This window comes from Bison bison, unplaced genomic scaffold (genome assembly GCF_000754665.1).
Source record: "Bison bison bison isolate TAMUID 2011002044 unplaced genomic scaffold, Bison_UMD1.0 scf7180017864384, whole genome shotgun sequence".
In the NCBI taxonomy this organism is placed as follows: Eukaryota; Metazoa; Chordata; class Mammalia; order Artiodactyla; family Bovidae; genus Bison; species Bison bison.
In genome coordinates, this window is record NW_011494956.1 from 8,311,618 (window position 1) to 8,334,207 (window position 22,590).

Here is a 22,590-nt window from a genome sequence, read left to right on the forward strand (position 1 = left end):
TCCCATGAAGTGATGGGACCAGATGCCATGATCTTCGTTTTCTGAATGTTGAGCTTTAAGCCAACTTTTTTAACTCTCCTCTTTCACTTTTATCAAGAGGCTTTTGAGTTCCTCTTCACTTTCTGCCATAAGGTTGGTGTCATCTGCATATCTGAGGTTATTGATATTTCTCCCTGAAATCTTGATTCCAGCTTGTGCTTCATCCAGACCAGCATTTCTCATTATGTACTGTGCATATAAGTTAAAGAAGCAGGATGACAATATACAGACTTGATGTACTCCTTTCCCGATTTGGAACCAGTTTGTTGTTCCATATCCAGTTCTAACTGTTGCTTCTTGACCTGCATACAGATTTCTCAGGAGGCAGGTCAGGTGGTCTGGTATTCCCATCTCTTCAAGAATTTTCCAGTTTGTTGTGATCTGTCAAAGGCTTCCTTAGAACTCATAATACTCACTTTTGCCCACATCGCATTGTATCATAGTTATTTGCACACATATCTTGAGCTTCACAGGTGGCACTAGTGGTAAAGAACCTGCTTGCCAGTGCAGGAGATGTAAGAGAGAGATGCGAATTCGATCCTGGGGTCAGGAAGGTCCCCTGGAGGAGGGCAGGGCAAACCACAGCAGTATTCTTGCCTGGAGAATCCCATGGACAGAGGAGCCTGGCAGGCTACAGTCCATGAGGTCACAAAGAGTTGGACACAACTGAAGCCACTTAGCATGCACACACACATATCTTATCTAATTTCTTTAGGATTTCCTGAGGACCAACTCCATGACTTGCTCTATTTTATATCCTGCATTGTACAGTATATTCAGGTTGTAGGTAATCAATTAATATCTACTGAAAATATTAACAAATAACCAGTAAGTATCTGGCAAGTTTTGGCAATTATAAAATAGGAATTCATGGATGATGCATCTCCAAGAATATTAAATTCTGCTGCTGCTGCTGCTGCTGAGTCACTTCAGTCGTGTCCGACTCTGTGGGACCCCATAGACGGCAGCCCACCAGGCTCCCCCGTCCCTCGGATTCTCCAGGCAAGAAAACTGGAGTGGGTTGCCATTTCCTTCTCCAATGCATGAAAGTGAAAAGTGAAAGTGAAGTCGCTCAGTCCTGTCCGACCCTCAGCAACCCCATACTCCTCCGTCCATGGGATTTTCCAGGCAAGAGTACTGGAGTGGGGTGCCATTGCCTTCTCCGTCTTAAATTCAACAACTTGTTAAAGTTGTAGTTATACAAAGTGTCTGACTTGGAGGACTAGTTTCATCTTTCCAAACACAAAAGCTCACCTGTATTAAGGATAATAAGCATAACATGATTTGGGATGAATCTGTGGGGACAGATTACATTTACTAAGCTTTATGAAACTCTTAAGTCCTCTGTTTTATATGAGAACAATAACAACAGATCCACGGGCATTATTTCATTCACCTTCTTCATGTTCCCTCCAAGAGCAGGATAAGGAGGTTTGTTCACATGGCTCCAGTCAACTGGCACACGGATCATTTCGTAGAGCTGAAAGATGACTAATGCATCTGCAAGGTCACTAAGACAAGAGAAAAAGAAAATGAAGGAGGAGGAAATGTCGGTATGATCTGGTTTTACTAAGCACACTGGAGATGGGCTTTGTCTACAAAAATACAACAGGACTACTGAATGCTTAAAGAATGGCAGGCAGAATAGATCATTTGACCCAGAACTTGTAATCTAGGAATCTGTCCAAATTTTTTTCATAAACGTGTACAAAGATATATGTACAAGGATATTCACTCCCATGGTATTTATAAATTTAGAGACAATTTAAATGCCTGACAGTAGGGGCTGTTGAGTAAGTTAACCTCACCCTGGACTCCTGGACCATTATAAGATGGAACAAGGTAGATCCCTATGTTCTAACATGAAAGCTTTATACAACACACTAAGTTTAAAAAAGCAAGAGGCATATATTTAAGTATTTAAAATATTATTTTAAAATATTTCTATTTAAGATATTATTAAATGTATTTTAATTACATTTATGCATTTTAATCTTTTAATCTAAAAGATTAAAAATATATTCAGAGTTAGTAGTATTTAAATACCTCTATTCATAGCCATTACCTCTGGGCAGGAAAAAAAGGAACATGGGATGGTAAGATGGGATTATCATGGTTTTTTGTTGTTGTTGTTCCACATACTTACATACTTCCTGAAGCTTGTACCATGAGAATGAGTTCATCTATTACTTATGTATTATGATTTTTTAAACTTTAAAAATCACAATAGCTACTCAGTAGGAAGCTGTTCATGTCAAACAGTGAGGGTTAAGAGGAAGGAATTTAGGAGAAAGTAGGAGTTACTGAAGTAAAAATACTACTACTTGGGATTCAGAAAAACATGTTCTCCTGAGGCACCCAGAGTACATCTATTGAATCTGTTTTCAATTCTGTATGGTAAGGACATAAAGCAACAGTGACTGATTTTTAAATTGCTAGCTCCATGCTGAATTACATGAGTTTTCTCCCTCAACAGCTTGTTCATTGAGCTCTGTTTTGCTAAGGTTCATATTAAAGTTACTTTGCATCTCTGAGCACACACCATATGGCCATGCAGGGGGCTGCGCCCTGCACTGAGTGAAGGAGAGAGAAAGTCCTCCTGTCTTAAAAGAAGCGTCTTCTTTTGATGAAGGTAAACAAGAACTAAGTCATCTATCAGTACATGGGGAAAGTTGTATGAAAAGTAAATCACTGAAGTAGTTGTATAGGTTCTGAAATCTCATTTCATGAATTTTTTTGTTTTTTTACTTTAAAGGAATTCATTCTTATTTCTATGTAGTATGGTATTAATACTCATGTTTTGCAAATAGGGAAACTGAGGCCCAGAGAGTTGAAACGATTTCCAGATGTGTTCTAGAACCAACCTGTCATAGAAAAATTCTAGGGCTGGTAATTCTTAAAATATATTTAATAACTTGAAAGGAGAGAATTTTCAGTTAAAAACAATCTAAATGATTCTTTTGCTTTGGTTTAGGTTGGGTTTGGTATACTGCGGGTGGGGAGCTAATCACTTAGGGGTTGGTTTAGGAATATGACCCAGACACAAATTTATGGACATACAGTTCTGGTGCCAACTAAACCTCTGGTTCTTGTTTTTCTATATCTTGATGGTGATTTTTGAGAATTTTCTGAACTTCCCTTACCCCTCCAAAAATTACCTATACCTGGAAACCCTGTGCTAGCAGTTCAGGAACTAAATAAAAATAATCATCTTTAGCTAAAAAATTTAGCCAATTATTCTCCACTGTCAACCACAGAGAACTCTAGTATTCCTGACATTTATGAAGCTACCATGAAGTCTCAATAAATTCTAATCTCCTAGTTTTAAATGTCCTTATTAATTTAAAAAGAAAATACATGTTTATTGTAAAACAAAGAAAAACCCTCCAAAACCATATTTAAATTACTAACATTAAAACTAAGTCTCCTCACTACCTTAACCCTCCTCTCTAGGTTGTATACAGTTTAGTTTGAATCCCTCTAGATTTTTTAAAAATTCAAATACGTATATGTATATACTCAACTTTAAAATAAAAATGAGATTATAGTAGTCCTATTATATCATTATGTTCTCTCAGTTATATATTGTAGACATTCTTTCAAATGAGTCCATAAAGATCTAACCTTTTTTTTTTTGAGAAGAAAATTTCTATATTTATTATAAGTACAAAAGTAATGATAAAGCAGTATCATATTATATATTTACCTCAAGTAACAAGTATATCACAAGAGAAAAATTGAGAATCTCTGAATTATGTATTTTCTGCCTTTTAATTGTGGCAATATTTAGTGGGTTCAGAAAAGTAATATTTCACCTGAGGGTTTTGAATCAAGGATTTTTAGTGAGATATCACACTTAGAAAGATAAAGAAGGCAACAGAGTTTGCAGTCTTATTAAACTGCTATCCCTTTAGAAGAATAAGCTTAATTAGCATCCCTCTTTACCTCCAGTATTAGAGTTCTTTACTGCACCACTACTCTGAGAAGTTCCAGTCTAAAAGACATATGTCTTTTGTCATCCAGTTGGAATTCACACACTCCTATTAAAGACTTTATGAAATTTAAGTCTATCACATCAAAGCTAGTTACCACAACCAGGCAATACTGATTTTAAAGACTATTTTGAATATACACCAAGAAATAACTATACCATAAATCTGATCCAGTGAACATGGTCTTTTGTGGTATTAATCTTCAGTTCATATTTAAATAAAAGCAGTTATTGTTCATTAAGAAGTTTCCTTGGTGTGTAAATTATTAATAGGTTTAGTTAATTAGAAAAATATACAATTAGCTGGAGCTGAGTTCTTTTGCATTTTTAGGCATGCTCAGGTAGATCTTATAATGGAGAAGGATGGTTTCCTCTCATCTACACCTAGAAAGACACCTTATTTGCACTACTGGAGAGCACAAGAAATGGTTCAGTAAAATATTTTCTTAATCCTATCAATGTTAATAATGTGTTGTCATTTTTAAACAAAAAAGAATAAAACAAACAACAAGTATGAAGGGAAACAAAGTTATTTCTACAAATTAGAAAAAAGTATTCAGAACAAATTATAGGATAATTAAAGTTTGGGGCAAAAATAAATAGAATGTGAATTATAATGATGAACACTGATAAAATAAGAGCAATTAATATTACTGTTCTTCTAATCTGTTAAACTTGAAATAATTTATTATTTTCCTGATTAGCAATTATAAAAAAGATGAATTATCTTTACTAAATTATTTATATCATCAAAAATTATAACAATAACATCATAATATTATCTTTTCAAATAATACTTTTCTATTAAAATCCACTGTACTGCCAATCCTCAGGATTCTGAAACTCTAAATGTTGGCTAAAATTTTTGAGATTTTTACAAAATATTCTCATGTAAACACACCTACAGTTTGAAACTAGAGAAGTTGGACTCTGGCCCAGAAAGCTAAAACACATAAAATATTTACCTGTACAAATGATTAATATATGGGTTGACTCCCAAGGAATTCATCCAATTCCGAAATGTCCTCTCTTCCTTGCTCTCTCCTAAAGTAGACACAAGTTTACACTGATGATTCAGGACAAAAAAGGAATCAAGAATTGCATATTAAACCATTCTGGCAGGCACAAACTGGTCATACATATTTTGTATGCCATGGTTCCTATGATACAACAATCTTTTTGTTTGTTGTTCAGTCACTAATTCATGTCTGACTCTTTGCAACCCCATGGACTGTAGCCCACCAGGCTCCTGTGTCCATGGGACTTCCCAGGCAAGAATACTAGAGTAGGTTGCCATTTCCTTCTCCAGGACAATCTTTTTAGGGAAGAAAAAAAAAATCTCTTTCCACCAAAGCTCCCTTTCCCCCTGTCTAGAAAGTCTCCATTTGCTTTCTAAATGTCTTCATCTAGAGTCCCTTACTTGGTGTTTGTAAATTACTGAGCCATTAGTTTCTGTGTTCAGAAAAGTAATAGGTAAACCTATGTGGTCCTATCTGTAGTTATGACTTCATGCAAAGGGGACTGGTGCAAAATTAATAAAACAACCTTTTAGGGTAACATTAGCACTTTAAACAGAAATAGAAAAGCTCTACCTTTCCCAGTGTGGTATCTCTAAATCTGTACAGATTATGGCTTTACACAGGAAAGTGTCTGAGCACACAAACCTACATTTTCATCACACCAAACAGCAATGAAGAGGAGAGGGGATTAGAGGTGATATAAAAACAAGCAATGAGGGGCTATAACTATTTTATAGGCTTCCTGGGTTATTTTAGATTGTCCCTACAGAAAACACATAAGGGACATAGCCCCTATACAGAGTGCGAAAAGACACAGTTCATCATAGTATAGTAAGTCACTAGACCTCAAAGATCACCTCAAGAAGTAACTCCTGGAGGCAGTATTATTAAACCTGAGATTACGTATGGTCCTTGAGCTTCCCCTTCATAGCAGCGCTTACCCCATCCATAAGGGGAATGTGGGCTCTGGTATGGACAGAGAGAGATGGGGGCTCTTTTGCCATATCTACCTTTTAGGAATCGCCAGCATTGCAGATTGTCCTAAGGGGCCATCTAGAAATATTATTGTTTGTTTTTCAGCTAAGTTAGGGGACAATGGAATAGCCTTGCCTACCTCTCATCACTAGACTCTTGAAAATGGAAACGTTTATACGTCTCATCACTTCCAAGACGTGGACAAGTCCAGGTCACCATCTGAACTTTGGCTTGTGGGGGATCCCCAGGATAATCTATCACATTTGACCATCTGAGCACCAGGGGCCCATTCCTATCGCGTCATCCTTGCAGTCTTCTTCAGACTGAGTGTCACACATAGAGTAAACCTACACACCCAGAACAGAAATCCAAATCTTGTAAAATTTAAAAGATTCTGGTTTTTGTGTTGACTGTCCCTTGCATTTTCATGTGGTTTTCAATACCATTATCTAAAGCCTTTCCCATAATCTGCTTTAATTCTTCTCTATTCAATTATATAGCCATATAATTTCTTGCTCGGAGAAGGCAATGGCACCCCACTCCAGTACTCTTGCCTGGAAAATCCCATGGACGGAGGAGCCTGGTAGGCTGCAGTCCATGGGGTTGCTGAGAGTCGGACACGACTGAGCGACTTCACTTTCACTTTTCACTTTCATGTATTGGAGAAGGAAATGGAAACCCACTCCAGTGTTCTTGCCTGGAGAATCCCAGGGACGGGGGAGCCTGGCGGGCTGCTGTCTATGGGGTCACACAGAGTCGCACACGACTGAAGTGACTTAGCATAGCATAGCATAATTTCTTGCTGAAATTTTGTCTCCTCTGGTCTATATAAAAGGTCTGCAAAAAGGATCCATCTGTTGTATCTGCCACAGTCATTTTATAATACATAACTGATATGAGAATCTTTTTAAAAAGAACAAAGTTAAACTACTCCTAGAACTCATGCTTGCCTTGTTTTGGGAGTTATTAAAAGGTGCATAAATGGAAGCGAGAGTCAGTCCATAAAGAAAGCTGAGTACTGATGACTTGATGCTTTTGAACTGTGGTGTTAGAGAAGACTCCTGTGAGTCCCTTGGACTGTAAGGACTTCCTACCAGTCAATCCTAAAGGAATTCAGTCCTGAAAATTCATTGGAAGGACTGATGCCGAAGCTGAAGCTCCAGTACTTTGGCCACCTGATACTCACTGGAAAAGTCCCTGTTGGCTGGGAAAGATTGAAGGCAGGAGGAGAAGGGGACGACAGAGGATGTAAAGGTTGGATGGCATCACCGACTCGATGGACATGTGTTTGAGCAAGCTTCGGGAGTTGGTGATGGACGGGGAAGCCTGGCGTGCTGCAGTCCACAGGGTCGCAAAGAGTCAGACACGACTGAGCAACTGAACTGAACTAGGTGCAAATTAAATATTTCAACCTTTCCTGAAAGTGACATAAATGTAACCATACTATGATTAGCAGCTTGATGTATGTGACTTGAATTTATCTTTTAGTTATTTCTCTATTACATTCTGGTATTTTGTTATATGTATAAATTTTTTCTAGTAATTAGAGAATTTTTACATTATTTTCATCTAGGAAAATCCCAATTATGTTTTAAGGTTTCAAACACCAATAGTGTAACAACAGTTTAATTTTTACTAAAATAATATCCAGTTTCTGCTGGACCTGATGAGACAAGACACTAAACTTGCATTTTCATTGACTTCTATGACTATTATAGACCAGTGTTTTCTGTTTCTTCCTAGTGCTCTAAACTAATTGTATCATTATTTTAACTTTTGATACCTGGAAAGTAAAAGAGATTTTAAAAGTGAGCATTTATTTATCCACTACCATTTCAAGTTGTCTTGGTAAATAAATGCTCAAGGCCAGAGCACTGTGCATTCGCGGAGGAGTCATGGTAAAGCATTACAAAAACATATGTATTCCAGACCGGAAATGTTGTCTGGAGTTCAGACAACTAAAGCAATCTTGGGCGTAAACTCTTAAAGGCTGATAGAAAAGAGAGAAAGAATTATAAGACATTCTCTTCATTTTTAGGACTAAACTGACATTGCAATTGATAAAAGTTTAGAGAAAATAACAAAAGTAGGCTACTAAGAGGAAAGGAAGGAAAATATATTGAACATTCACTACATGTGCTAAAGTGGTGTATTGTTTTCCTCTTCCCGACCATTAGAGAGCACACAAAATTTGTTCATTAATGAAAGGTCACTTTAACTTGCTCTGGAACTCTTCAAAATAAGTATTACTATTAAGTCTGGTTTTATATATGAGAAAACCAAGGCTCATAAAAGTGCTCAGTTATTAAACTGGGGGTATCATGATTTAGACAAAGTCTAATTCCATGGTCTATGTATTTTCTATTACCACAAATAAATTTTGAGATGGTCTCTGTATCGGTAGCCCCATATTTGGCTCAATTTAATATGAAGATTTATTATTTAATTGGGCCTTTACTTTGCTTTAGTTCCATACAGATAAAATTCTTTGCCAATGAGGACATACTAATACATGAATATGAAGGTGATAAGGTCAAGCTTCAAATTTCATAAGGATCTACAAAAACTAATGTACAGAAGAAAAAATTCCAGTGATAGTCGAAGTCAAATTCATTTTTGGCAGATGTATCAGGACATACATATGTTCTAAATAAAGATGACTGATAAATATTTCCCACAGTATTTTTTATATAAATAAATACTAATGGAAATATTTAGCAATCCTGTTCACACTGAAAAATCCCAAAAGCATGCTGAACACCAGCAAAAGAATTCAAACGTGACAAATAGGAGAACGAGCAAGTTGGAAAAGATATCTAGCAAGAATTCAGTGACTATAAAAAGCAGGTCATTTTTAATATGCCACTCTAAACAATGCCTTCTACTATAAGGCAGAGAGGAATTTTGAAATTTTCCAGGCTGATAAAAAAAACACAGCCATCTCCCTTTTTAGTTTTTTTAAAAGTTCTAACCCCTCACCCTCAATTTCTCTGCTGAGAAATCAACATTTTTTAATCTATCTTACCTCTCAGTTACATGTCTATGTAGAGAACACAATCTTTATTTTACTGAATCTCAGAAAGAGTGAGGTAAAATCATAGTCCTCCAACAATGTATTTGTTAAATCTGAAGCTTCTTTCGTTAATCAAAAATCTGTCATTATAAAGTGACCAGGACATTGGAACTCTGGTCGTGGTAGTCAAAGAGAAAAAGATGATAGGGCTAATTTCTCACTCTGTCTCACAGACGAAGAGGGAGTAAGATGGGTGATGTGAGACAGTGAACACTGAAGTTCAGGTTCTCCCCACCAGGAAGAATCCTCGCCTCAGAACCAGCTTCTCCAAAGGCAACTATCAAGGCTACTGTCGGAGTAGTCCCTAACCTCTGATAACCGCCACCACTGCCACTATTTTTACTTTTGGTTCTAGTACGAACGTGGGTCTTGGTATACATGTGAGCAGTTGTGAGGATGAGAGGAAAAGGAGAGAGGCTGGAACAGATGAGAAAGAATGAGACATTGAGCATGTTTTTGTCATTATGATGATTCATATATTGTAAGTGTCAATGACATTTAGTAAATGTAAGTAACATAGCTAAGCAATACAAAATGATATATGTTATAGATCCTAAATCAATCCTTTCAGAGATTCTTGAGATAAAAGATAAGTGTGCTTATTCACAGCAGAGGGATAAAGGCTTTCCATCAAATCATGACATCCAGTTGTCAAAACTGATCCCTAATGTGTTTACAACCCCACTATCCCATAATTATAGAAGGCAAATTAGATGGAGTTTATTAATCAAGTCTTGCCCTGCTGTTCTAATTAAGTTTCATTTGTTTCTTGCTTGTCATCCTTCATTCTTTAGGCATATTAAGACAGATTAAAAAAAAACCCAAAACACAACATGAACAATGCAAAAAATATCAACCCAGATAGAAAGAACAAATAGTACTGATAAAAAGCACATTCAGAATGAATATATTTATAGAGTATAGAAAAGTACTAAATACAGTACCTACATTAGGAGGGGTCAAATCTGCATTTCATGAAGCAAAATAGGAAAGTATTATAAATTATGAGACAGAAAACAACAGCCCACACACAAGACAAGTAATGAATATTGTAAATTTTTTCAAGTGAACTAAAAACAGAAAAAAGAGAACAATACTGGAGTCAAACTGAAGCTTTCAAAGGAGGAAAAGTTACAAATAATTATTTTTTCAATAGCTATATTTCATTGTACATATTGGTGGTGGAATTATGTAGTCATTTAAGAGACTATTTTAAACGTATGATGGTTTTCACTAAACTTTTATGGAGAAATGACAGACAAGTACGATTTACCTCAGCATTTGCTTTTAACCCAAATGAACAACAATTTTCTTTAACTTCTTAATGCACGCACATGCCAGCACACAGTCAGCTACATCTCCCTCCGCAATCCCCTACCTCCGACAGTGAAGTAGGACGATGTCATAAAAAGATACACAGTGAATCAGTTAAAGACAGAAAGAGCATACCTTCCAATAAATTCACATCGATGTCATTATTATCAGGCTTGTGGAGGCCTGGGTACGTGTTAAACAGATTAGCTACAAAAGCCAGGTTAAGTTTAGGATTGCCTGAAACCACATCTGCAGGAGTAACAAACTGTCTGCAGCCCAGTTTGTCTGCTTCCTGAAGCATGAATTCAGCACGCTTCAAGTCATTTTTCTCCTAAACAATGAAATAAAACAAAAGTGGTCAAGATTAAACTTTTGATTAGCATAATTTCTTATTCATATACATATTTATAAGCAATTACTTTTCTGGAAATGAATCAATGGATGGCTCAAAAGGAGGTCAGGATGCACAGCAATTCCAAATTAACTTCCCCATTTCTTTTAAATCAGTAAGAACAAGTCTCTGAGGTTTCTTGCTGGAACCAGAAGAATATTTCATCCTCAAAGCTAAAGTACTCAACAAAACTCTCAAATATCCTATCAGTAAGCTGCTGCCAAGTTGCTTCAGTCGTGTCAGATTCTGTGCGACCCCATGGACTGCAGCCTACCAGGCTTCTCCGTCCGTGGGATTCTCTAGGCAAGAACACTGGAGTGGGTTGCCATTTCCTTCTCCAAGTAAGCTGCTACTGGCTGAATTATAGGTAACTTGTTCAGGGCCATATATTAGAGTGCCTTCTGGCCAAGAGACTTACTTACAAATGGTACTAATAAAAAGATATCTACTCTGGTATTTCCAGTGTATTCTTTTCTCAGTGAAAAACACGTTGGGATACATGTAAAAAAATACTAAAATCAGAAGGAACACACTTTTCACAAATGCAAAACCTTGGAAACAAACCAACGCTTATCAACAGGAGAGCAGATGAAAACTGAAACTGTGTTAATAGTCATATAAGAACATACAACAATAGGAGTGACTCTCAGTAATATAATACACTCAAAATAAACACTAGAAATTTAAGTACAACATGATCAACTTTATATGAAGTTAAAAAATAAAATGCAAATTTTAAATCTGTAAGAAATACACTTAGTTGAAAAAAAAGTGTATTAAAATAAAAGCAAAAGAACATGAGCATAAGAATAAAGACAATGATTATCACATTAAAGGCAGGCAGAGAGATGGGACAGGGAAGAACTACACAGCTTTATATAATCTGATGTCAAAGTCCTAGCATTCTTGTTGGATTTCAATACAACAAACAACTACCAAAGAAAAATAAATTTAAACAAAAACATGCATGGACCCATGATTAGAGTATATCATGACCAAAGACTAAGATTTATCTAATTTTATGCACTAGAGTTGTAAATAAAATGTAACTGAAATCAGAGAAAGCAATAAATTCAATGTTATCAAACAACAATAAAAGCACCTCGAGTAGACATGAACAAGGCATAATACATGGACCTTATTTAGATTTTAATTCAAATAAATGATAAAAAGAAAATCTGACATTTATGAGGCAACTGGAAATGTCAACACTGATTAATCATTTTGATACTACAGACTACTGTTATTTTTTTAGGTACTATGGTTATATTTTCAAAGTGTCTTTATCTTTTAGAAATACATATTAAAATACTTATTGATGAAATGATAATATGTCTAGAATTTGCTTCAAAATAATATGGAAGATGAAGGAAATAGGTAGGTAATAAACGGAGAAACAAAACTGACCATGCATTGATAGCTGTTGAACCTGAGGAATGAACTCATGGTAGTTCAGTATACTGTCTGTTCACTTTTGAATAACTTTGAAACTTTCCGTAAGTTTTCTTCAGTTCCTAATATTTGTACTCAAGCAAATTTGCAAATTGTGCATAATTGCTTTTAGGTTTTATAATAATGTGAAATAAAATTAGTGGTGACTCGAATTGCCTTTAAAACTAAACTTGGATGTTACACTTTAAGCACTTAATAGATTTTTATACAAACTGTAATCTGATCAGATTTTAACATTTAGATGTAACCCTGGTATTTACAGTTTATGCTAAAAGAATGGACTTCCCTAGGAAATTTTTAGATGACCCAGGATTTACATCAGTCCTTTCTACATCATAAATACTAGAATTTTGTGTATTGCCAAATATAAATGGGAAGAAATGATAATTGATTGCTTATGAATCCATTAGCAGCTTGTTGCTCCCTTTCCTTGTACACTGTCACAGCTACAAAAGCACCCGAGTGAGTTCCAGTGATGTTGTGCCAGGGACATATAGGTGGGCATAAAGTTGATTCGACACATACTCAATGTCAGGATCCCTTTCTTCACTCATGACAGCCATATGGCTTAGCATGGAAATTTGGAGCCTAGGGCACAGAAAAAAGCTTCTGAAAAGCATAAAAGCCAAAGTCTAATGAAGGGCTGAGGACTCTACCAGGGAATGCCCCTGTAGAGAACTGAATTCTATGACTCTACTCACTACTCAAATTCATAGAGGTACAAAGTTGAACACTGGTTACAAGGAGCTTGAGAGAGAGGGGGAAGGGGAGTTATTGTTTAATGCCTATAGACTTTACTATGTGATGAGGAAAAAATTCCAGAGAGGAAAGGTGGTGTTGATGGCACATAATGTAAATGTACTTAATGCTGCTGAGCTGTTCACTTAAAAATGGTTAAAATGCTAAGTTTTATGCTGTGCATATTTTACAAAAATTTTTTTTAAAATTTTAGTTAAAAATTATACTCACACTAAATCCTGTAAGATCAATGGCAATGGCAGGTCCATCATCTCGGTCACCTTTAGGTGCAATCTGATTCAACAGATGAAAATAGGCTCTTGAATCCTTTAAGGGAAGAAACACAACAGAATTTTAAAAGTGAATAAAATCACCACTGGATTTAGGAAAAAAGTACTCATTGAAGAAATTGCCTTCATTTCACAGAATGAGTTATTCAATAACTTAGCAACCTTTACTTGTTACTCCAGGATTCTGAATGCACTACATTGTTTCACACTTCAGAGATTCTAGCAATTGTGTTTTGCACCTCAGAGCTTCTAGCAACACTGTCTCCTACACTCTTTCATTGCCCTTCCTCACCTCTTTCCTTTGTTTACACTCCTAAGCATCTGCATCTCCAGTGGGTGGGTGGTGATGGGGAGGGATGGGGTTTCAAGTTACTTTGGTTCAGAGAGAAGCCTGAAGACCTCCTTCTGTCTACTGATTCCCTATGCCCTCAGATACTTTGGTTTCCTTTTTTTTTTTAATAAATTAAATACATTTTTGCTTGCACTGGGCCTTCATTGCTGCGCACGGGCTTCCTCTAGTTGCAGTGAGCGGCAGCTACTCTTTGTTGCATTGGGCTCCTTATTGTGATGGCTTCTCTTATTTCAGAGTACTGGCTCCAGGAGCACTGGCTTCAGTAGTTGCAGGTCATGGGCTCAGTAGTTGTGGCTTATGTGCTCCAGAGTGTGGACTCAGTCGTTGCAGCACACGGGCTTAGTTGCTCCACAGTATGTGGGATCTTCCTAGATCAGGGATCAAACCCATGTCCCCTGCACTGGCAGTTAGATTCTTATCCACTGTACCACCAAGGGAGTCCCTTTAGTTTCCTCTTAACTGGTTATTGGCAAAGTGGAAGTAAGAATAAGAAACAGGTTATGCCTACCAGGGCCTCTAGTCTAGCAAACAGATAATAATTCTCACTCTAACAGACTGATATCCTCATTATAACTTAGTCTATTAGTATCACAGAAAATGAAAAAGAATGCTTTAATTTGCTAATGCTAGCATCTCTTTCCTCTTACAACCAGTTGTATTTCTTTTTTCTAATTTACTTACTTATTTTTTGGCCACACCACTTGGCTTGCATGACCTATGTTCCCTAATCAGCGATTGAACCTGGGTCCTCAGCAGTGAAAGTGCCAAGTCCTAACCACTGGAGCGATAAGGAATTTCCCAGTTGTATTTCTTATTACAAGCCAACAAACCAGTTTGGTTTTTTATTTTTTTAGCAAAAGATTTTGTGATTATAAGTGGGGGGATCACTTCAGATGGAGAAATGCAAAATTTCATTTTCTATAGTGTGTGCTTGAGAATTAAACTCCAGTTCTAATTTACTTCTAACCCCATTTGACATTCAAAACAAATCTGACGTGTGTTTTGACATTCTTTTTTTAGTGTCACAAATCTGAGCGTTTAAATATGAACCTTAATGTCGTGGCTGAAGTTGCTGATGGTAGGCCATCCTGCATTGGTCAGATGGTAGTTCACCCACTGCAGCAGTAATTCCTCTGGAGACAGCCTCATTAGCTCTTCTAGATCCTCACCTTCCTTTAGCAATGCAATCAGAGCTGAGAGGAAAACAAGGAAGTATAAATTCTTCCCACAGTAAATATATGTCAATGAGAAGCAAATATTTTTGATGACCTTACCTTCATTCCTGGAAATCTCAATATCAGCAAAAAGCCCAACTTTGATGATCTGCCAGAGAAGTCCCAAGACCAAGTGAGGTTTTCCTTCTGTGAGATCCTGAGCCCCAATGTTGACTACAGTACAACCAATGGCTGAGGCAGAATTCAGGGCTAGGTTTAAATTTTCCTAAATTGCCACAAAGAAAAATAAACGTGAGAAAGTACTTTCTAAACTCTTGTCAACAAGTTGTGGAGGTAAATAAACAATCGGTGCTAAAACTTAAGATTTTTCAACATAGTTAGTACTTATATCACCTCTGTATGCCAATGACTTTCAGAAACCTATGTCTGGGCCACACTTCTGCCCAGCCCCCACTGTAAGCTCTACACCAATATACACCCTTGGCTATGTCCACCTGGATGTTTCACAAGTACCTCCAAGTCAATGTGTCCAAAACTGAAGCAATTTTCTGGCCATACTTCCCTAGTCTCCCTCTGTTAAAACTACGTTTTCCTTTATTTTCTGTTTTGGTCCATAGGCCCAACCTTCATTCTTGCCTTCTTTCTTCCTAAGAAGGCAACCTGAGCAGAATCCTTGCTCTTCTTGCCTGCTATAGCCTGTGAGCAATTGCTGTGTAATTTCACCTTCTAAAAACCCCTGGAAACTGTCTTTCTTCAAGTTTCTTAATTCCTTCCTAATACCCATGCTCAGACTTACTTTCTACAATCCACCTATACTTAGGTACTTTAAATACCCTGTGATCTTGGGAAAATGAGAACCTGACCATGTTCCCTGGCTTTAAAACCCATCAAATGTTCTCTATGTCCCACTGTGTCCTGTCACTCACTCTGTTCCAGCTCTAAAAATGGCTTTCTCTGATTATTCTACATGAAATAACAAGCATCACCACATCACCACACTCTTTGCTGGCACTCATTATTCTTTATTTTACTCTTTATCATTCTCTGACATATTATACAGTTACATATTTATTATTAACTAATAATATAACATAACATATATTGATATAATAATGTTTATTACATATTGTTATTACATATATTTACATATTATTATTACATATTTATTATTATTATTAAGAGTATGAGCTCTGATTATGTCAACAGAGGAAGAACGCCTACAACCCAACAACAAAAAACCAAACAACCTGATTACAATATGGGCAAAGGGCATGAATTTCTCTGAAGAAGATATCAAATGGACAGTAAGCACCTGAAAAGATGATCAACAGGAGAAATCATTAGGGAAGTGTCAATCAAACCCACAATGAGATACCGTTTTCTATCCATCAGGATGTCTGTTATTAAAACAAACAAACAAAATAACAAGTGCTAGAGAGGATGTGAATAAATTTGAACCCTAGTTCATTCCTAGTGAGAATATAAAATGGTGGAATTTCCATGGAAAACTGTATGGCAATTCTTCAAAAAATTAAACATAGAATTACCATGTCATCTTGGGACTTCCCTAGTGGCTCAGATGGTAAAGAATCTGCCTGCAATACACGAAAACTGAGTTCGATCCTGGGGTCAGGAATATACCATGGAGATGGGAATGGCAAGCCACTCCAGTATTCTTGTCTGGAGAAATCCATGGACAGAGAAGTCTGGCAGGCTACAGTCCTTGGGGTCACAAAGAGTCAGACACAACTGAGCGAAAAGTATGGTGGCACCATGTAATTCAGCAAATCCACTTCTAGGTATATACTCAAAAAACTGTGAGCAAGGACTTAGATTATTTGTATACCCACGTTCATAGAGCGTTATTCACAAAAGTCAAAAGGTGGAAACAATCCAAGTGTCCATCATCTTAAACAGACAAGTAAGATATAGTGTAGACATACAACAGAATGTTATTCAGCTTTAGAAATGAAGAGAATACTGACATATGCTATGAAATGGGTGAACCTTGAAGGCATTATAGTGAAAGTTGCTCAGTCATTTCTGACTCTTTGTGATCCTATGGACTGTAGCCCACCAGGCTCCTCTGCCCATGGAATTCTCCAGGCAAGAACACTGGAGTGGGTTACTATTTCCTTCTCCATTGAAGACATTATGCTAAGTGAAATAAGCTGGTCACACACACACAAATAACTATTGTCTGATTCCAATATGAGGTGCCTAGAGTAGCCAAATTCATGGAGACAGAAAGTGGAATGGTGAATAGCCAGGGGATGGGAGAGTGGAGAATGGGGAATTATTACATAATGGGTATAGAGTTATACTTTAGGAAGATGAGAAGGGCTCTGGAGAAGAATGCTATTGATGAATGCCTGGCAATGTGAATGAATTTAATGCCACAGATCTATACACTCAAAAATGACTAAAATGGTAAATTTTATGTTATGTGTAATTTACAACAATGAAAAAAAAAGGGAAAAGAAACACCTTGAAGGTGCTCTCTACGGCCAAACCTGGAACGATTTAAGTACCAAAATAATCAAGAACACTAATGAATTAAGTTACTGGAAAAAATAGGAATTCCTAAGTCCATATCAATGCTAGAAAAGGAGAAAGAAGGAGAGAGAGAAAAGTGAGGTCTCTGGGTTACAGAAGAATGCCAAATAATAAATGACTGGTGCATGTGGAGAAGTGCTGGAGTTGAAGAAACAATTTCACAACCGTCATGCTAAAGGCTAGGTTAGAGGGACTTTCCTGGTGGTCTAGAGATTCATGCTTCCAATATAGGAGGGCAGGTATGATCTCTGGCTGGGGAACTAAGATCCACTCAGTGTGACAGAAGGGGATAAAATGACAGGGGTAGGGGCAAGTAACTCAAAGTTGTTTTATCCAAATATGCCATTAATTTTAATCTAAAAGCTTAATTGAAAACAATGTTTAATTAATATTAATGTTTCCTTTAGTTGTCATCTATCCAGCTTCCCTGGTAGCTCAGACAGTAAAGCGTCTGCCTGCAATGCAGGAGACCTGGGTTCGATCCCCGGGGTCGGGAAGATCCCCTGGAGAAGGAAATGGCAACCCACTCCAGTACTCTTGCCTGGAAAATTCCATGGATGGAGGATCCTGGTTGGCTCCAGTCCATGGGATTGCAAAGAGTCAGACACCACTGAGCAACTTCACTGATCAATGCCGTACCAGTGACCAGAAACACTCACATACAGAAAAAGAACCACCAAACAACAACGAAAAAATACTTTGGGACAACACGTGGCAGCAAATTGGAAAAGACAATGAATTAGAAAAATTCAGAGTTACCCTGGCTTTTAGCTACTTTTTTTATTCCCTTTGCAAATTTCTTCCCTAGAAATAACACATGCATAGTATGTAGCGATGACTTTTTTCCCAGTCACTTTTCCACCCTTTGGAAAGACACCATTTGCTACTAGGCACTGTTTTTGTGGCCATTTAATGGCAACAAATCAATACAGTCAGACTTTAAATTCACCAAAGTTAAGAAGCGATAATTTTAAGAGCTAGGGGATTTATTGTTGATTGTGTTTGATTTTCTTTGGGGAGAAAATAAAGATTGTCTTTTCCTCTTATATTTCTATAGTCTGTGTTAGGGTGGGGCCTCCCGTGTTTGTTTAAATTTTTATGTTTATTAGCCAGAAGCTACACAAAGGCTTACAAAGCAGAGTAATTATTTCAGTGGCTTCTTCTTGCAGTATGCTGAAGCAATTTATCTTGCTCGGCTCCAAGTAAATGGCTGTGTCTCTTGGGGTTCAGTCAAGGGTAATTAAAGTAAGCACTTGCAATTAAATTATTTTGTAGTGGAATTAAGCAATGTTCATTTAAAATTCAGTTCTCCCAAAAGAAGGCAGAACCAGAGGATTCTTCAATATATTTACAACCTCAATAAATATGATAAATATGACAATATTATTGGTAAATTTGAAATCTTTTCTATTCAGAAGATTATTTTCATATGTTTAATTATCTTAAATCAAATCAATTTAATTTTCAAGAGACAGCCTCTACCAATTCATGCTAGACCAGTAATATTTTTCTGTCTTCTTTTCCAAGAACATAAAGCATGTTTGCTCCAGTTGTGATTCCCCTGAATGTTGGGGAAGGAACCATACTGAAAGTGATTCCAGGAATAGTATTAATCTTACAGTGACACCTTACATTGACATCATGGTACTGTAGCCAAAAGAAATGTAATTTCACCAAACTGACTGTAACAACTAGTGAGAACCAAAATCTTCCACTGCTTCTCTCAGCCTGGACAGTGATAAGAAAGCCCCATCTTAACATGATTTTGCACTTATTTGTCTATCTTACTGGCATGATTTTACTCTTCTAGGAGAAGCAGCAGAGTATTTGTTCATTGCAGGCACTACTTCACTGAAGGCACTATCTTCACCACTACTGAAGATCTTCAGTGGAAAACATCAATAGACAGTTAATACTCTAAAGATTCTTTGACTCCCTCACCTTCAAACCTGTCCCTGCAATCTCCACCAGTCCTGACTGCTGTGTTGTGATCCTTACCTAGTCATCCATCCCCTCTCTTCCCCTTGCCCACCATGAAAGACCCAGCTTCAACTGCAATTCCAAATCTCTAGTTCCAACCTCAGCCTAAAGACACTGCCACAGGTTTGCAGGTGGTGTTTTCTCTTACTGCTGTAAGCAGTGAAACTCAGCTTTGTCATACCTACAAGTTATGTTGGTGACATGTGGACAACCAGCTTTTGATGTTAATTTTACTCAGAGATGTTGGTTTTACAAGTATTGCAAATGACTTACAAGTAATTGGCAAAAAATGGGTTGAAAATAAGGAGTGAAAATGTGCTTCCTCAAATAAACGGTAGTTTCTAATTGGTAAACACAATACCAACAAAGGTCAATATAGTCAAAGCTATGGTTTTTCCAGTAGTTATGTATGGATGTGAGAGTTGGACCATAAGAAAGCTGAGTGCTGAAGAACTGATGTTTTTTAACTGTGGTGTTGGAGAAGACTCTTGAGAGTCCCTTGGACTGTAAGGAGATCCAACCACTCAGTCCTAAAGAAAATCAATCCTGAATATTCATTGGAAGGACTGATGCTGAAGCTGAAACTCCAATACTTTTGCTACCTGATGCGAAGAACTGACTCACTGGAAAAAGACCCTGATGCTGGGAAAGATTGAAGGCAGGAGAAGGGGACAACAGAGGATGAGATGGTTGGATGGCATCACCAACTCGATGGACATAAGTTTGAGTAAGCTCCAGAAGTTGGTGATGGACAGGGAAGCCTGGTGTGCTACAGTCCATGGGGTTGCAGAGTCGGACACAAATGAGCAACTGAACTGACGGACTGAACTGAAATACAATATTGCCCTACTGGTGATGAGGGACTAGAATGACTGCTATTGTCTGGAGTCAATTCTGAAAAATAAGAAGTAACAGGAGAACCCCACACAGAGGTTCTTCTCCAAGTTCTGTCATGGACAACTGCCCGTCATGCTCAGCCTTTCTTCCTGAAGACCTGTGTTGGTGGGGATAGAAAAGGACACTAGGGAAGCTCCAACAACTGAGACATTAGAGAAGTGCTTGTCCCTCCTTGTGTTTCAGTGTCTTAACCTGTAAAATAGGGTATCTTACCTTCCAGAGATATTAACAAAAGACTCAAGCAAACATGGCTAGTTTTAACAGTCTCAAATAGGGACTGCAACTTTTCTCTCTTTTTATTCATTCCACCTTGCAAATTTTCATTGCCAATAAGGCTTCAATTCCAGATAGGTCCTCTTTTGTTAATTATTTTTTGGAGAGCTCTGTTATATATTTCTTGGGTCAGTAAGGACAAAGACATTATTTGTTATTCAGATTTCATTCTTATTTTACATACCATCACTTTTACTCCATTTGCAACATACAAATGAGATTTATGTTTTCCCTGCTTAAACTATAATTGAAATGAAGACTAACACATGTGTTTGTACATTTGTATACATATGTAAGGGTAAAGTATATACATACAACTTTGTATATATGTGAATATATCAATTACAATGGATGTTTTGCATTTATAAGGAACAGATTCAATCTCCTGTACCTACTCTTGCACTAGTTTCCTGACTTTTAGGTCCTTAAATCATTGACATCCATTTTTCAGACTTTTACCTAATTTTTTCCAATAATGATAAACAATCCAAAGAATGCAGCTCTGTAACACATTGGGTAGGAAGAGAGATAAGTCTCCAAGATCATACATGAATCCTGCTGTTAGCTACTTGATCGGTTCCTTTCCCTTGCTTTTACAGTCTCCGTATGTCATTTTCATCCTTTTATATTTCTCTCCTTTCATACATCTTGATACATTATAAACCTATCATCGTGAGGTGAAAAACTATACTATCACAATCTTTTACAAATGTATTAGGCTTCTTCAAGATAAAGTTTCATGGGAAACTGGTAGCTTTCTGGCAGATCTATTCCCAGAGCTCTAAAATTACTGAGTAAACAAAACTGATTTAACAATCACAGTAACACTTTGCCTCTTCCCAGAAGACTGTCTTTTCTCATTCTATGTTAGTACTCTTTTTCAAGCATCCTAAAGACCTAGACTATTAACCCTACTCATATTGGTAGAAGAATGCTACCTTTAAAAATAGAAATATTAAACAGTCCCTCAGACACATCCTACAGTTATTGCAAAATAGTTGCAGAACATTTTTTCTTTATTTTCTCCAAATGCATGACATGTAAGTATTAGAAGCAATATTTAAATTTTTAATAAATTAATTTAAAAATTAATTTATACAATAGTAAGAGATGTTGCAGTTCAGATTCAGGAACATAAAAAACTGTGTGACAAGTATCCTAAAAAGATAAATGTAAGTATTTTCAACAATGATAGGTATTAGATGATAGGTATTTCTTTCACATCTGACACAAGATGGGAAAGAAAATAAACTTCTGGCCATTACAGTCTGAAAGGAGCTTCTTCAAGAATAATAGTTTCTGCTAGGAACATGCAACATTACTGGAAAGTGAGGGTCAAGAAAGCCGTGTTAGTCAACAGCCAATTATATACTTCTTCAGGATAACAGGAAATGGGAGGAACCCTTAGTCTGAGACTAACCAAGTACCACTGCTCTAAAGGATGTAGCTTCCTTATAGAAGAGACTTAATAACCTTAGCAAAATCAAGAATTATACCCTGCCAATAGAAATGAAGGAAACAGCTTAGAGGTAGCTCATTTTTAATAGCCACAGCTGTGATTTGCATATTAACTAGTTGCTTATTACTACCACCTCAGGAGAGTGGCAGTATAGCATGATGATTAAAAGGATGGATACAGGGACTTCCCTGGCAGTCCAGAGGTTAAGACTCTGCACTTCCACTCAGGGAAAATGGGTTCCAATCCCTGGTATGGGAACTGAGATCCACACATGCAGCCAAAAAAAAAAAAAAATTAAATACATATAAACAAAAGAAACGCTGGACTGGAAGAATACAAGCTGGAATCAAGATTGCCAGGAGAAATATCAATAACCTCAGATATGCAGATGACACCACCCTTATGGGTGGTGAAGTGAAGAGGAACTAAAAAGCCTCTTGATAAAAGTGAAAGAGGAGAGTGAAAAAGTTGGCTTAAAGCTCAACATTCAGAAAACGAAGATCATGGCATCTGGTCCCATCACTTCATGGGAAATAGATGGGGAAACAGTGGAAACAGTGGCAGACTTTATTTTGGGGGGCTCCAAAATCACTGCAGATGGTGACTGCAGCCATGA

The 22,590-nt window shown here is 37.1% G+C and overlaps 1 protein-coding gene across 2 annotated transcripts in view; it reads right to left on the bottom strand.

Moving 5' to 3' along the window:
- The window catches only part of PLS1 (plastin 1), a 114,247-nt gene that overhangs the window by 16,132 nt on the left and 75,525 nt on the right, over positions 1-22,590 (bottom strand). For both annotated transcript variants that reach the window (XM_010858154.1, XM_010858155.1), the window contains exons 7-12: positions 14,909-15,074; positions 14,685-14,827; positions 13,224-13,319; positions 10,547-10,742; positions 4,996-5,074; positions 1,436-1,550 (exon numbers count right to left, since the gene is read on the bottom strand). In XM_010858154.1, the coding sequence (XP_010856456.1) occupies positions 1,436-1,550; positions 4,996-5,074; positions 10,547-10,742; positions 13,224-13,319; positions 14,685-14,827; positions 14,909-15,074 (795 nt within the window). The remainder of the gene's footprint in view (positions 1-1,435; positions 1,551-4,995; positions 5,075-10,546; positions 10,743-13,223; positions 13,320-14,684; positions 14,828-14,908; positions 15,075-22,590) is intronic.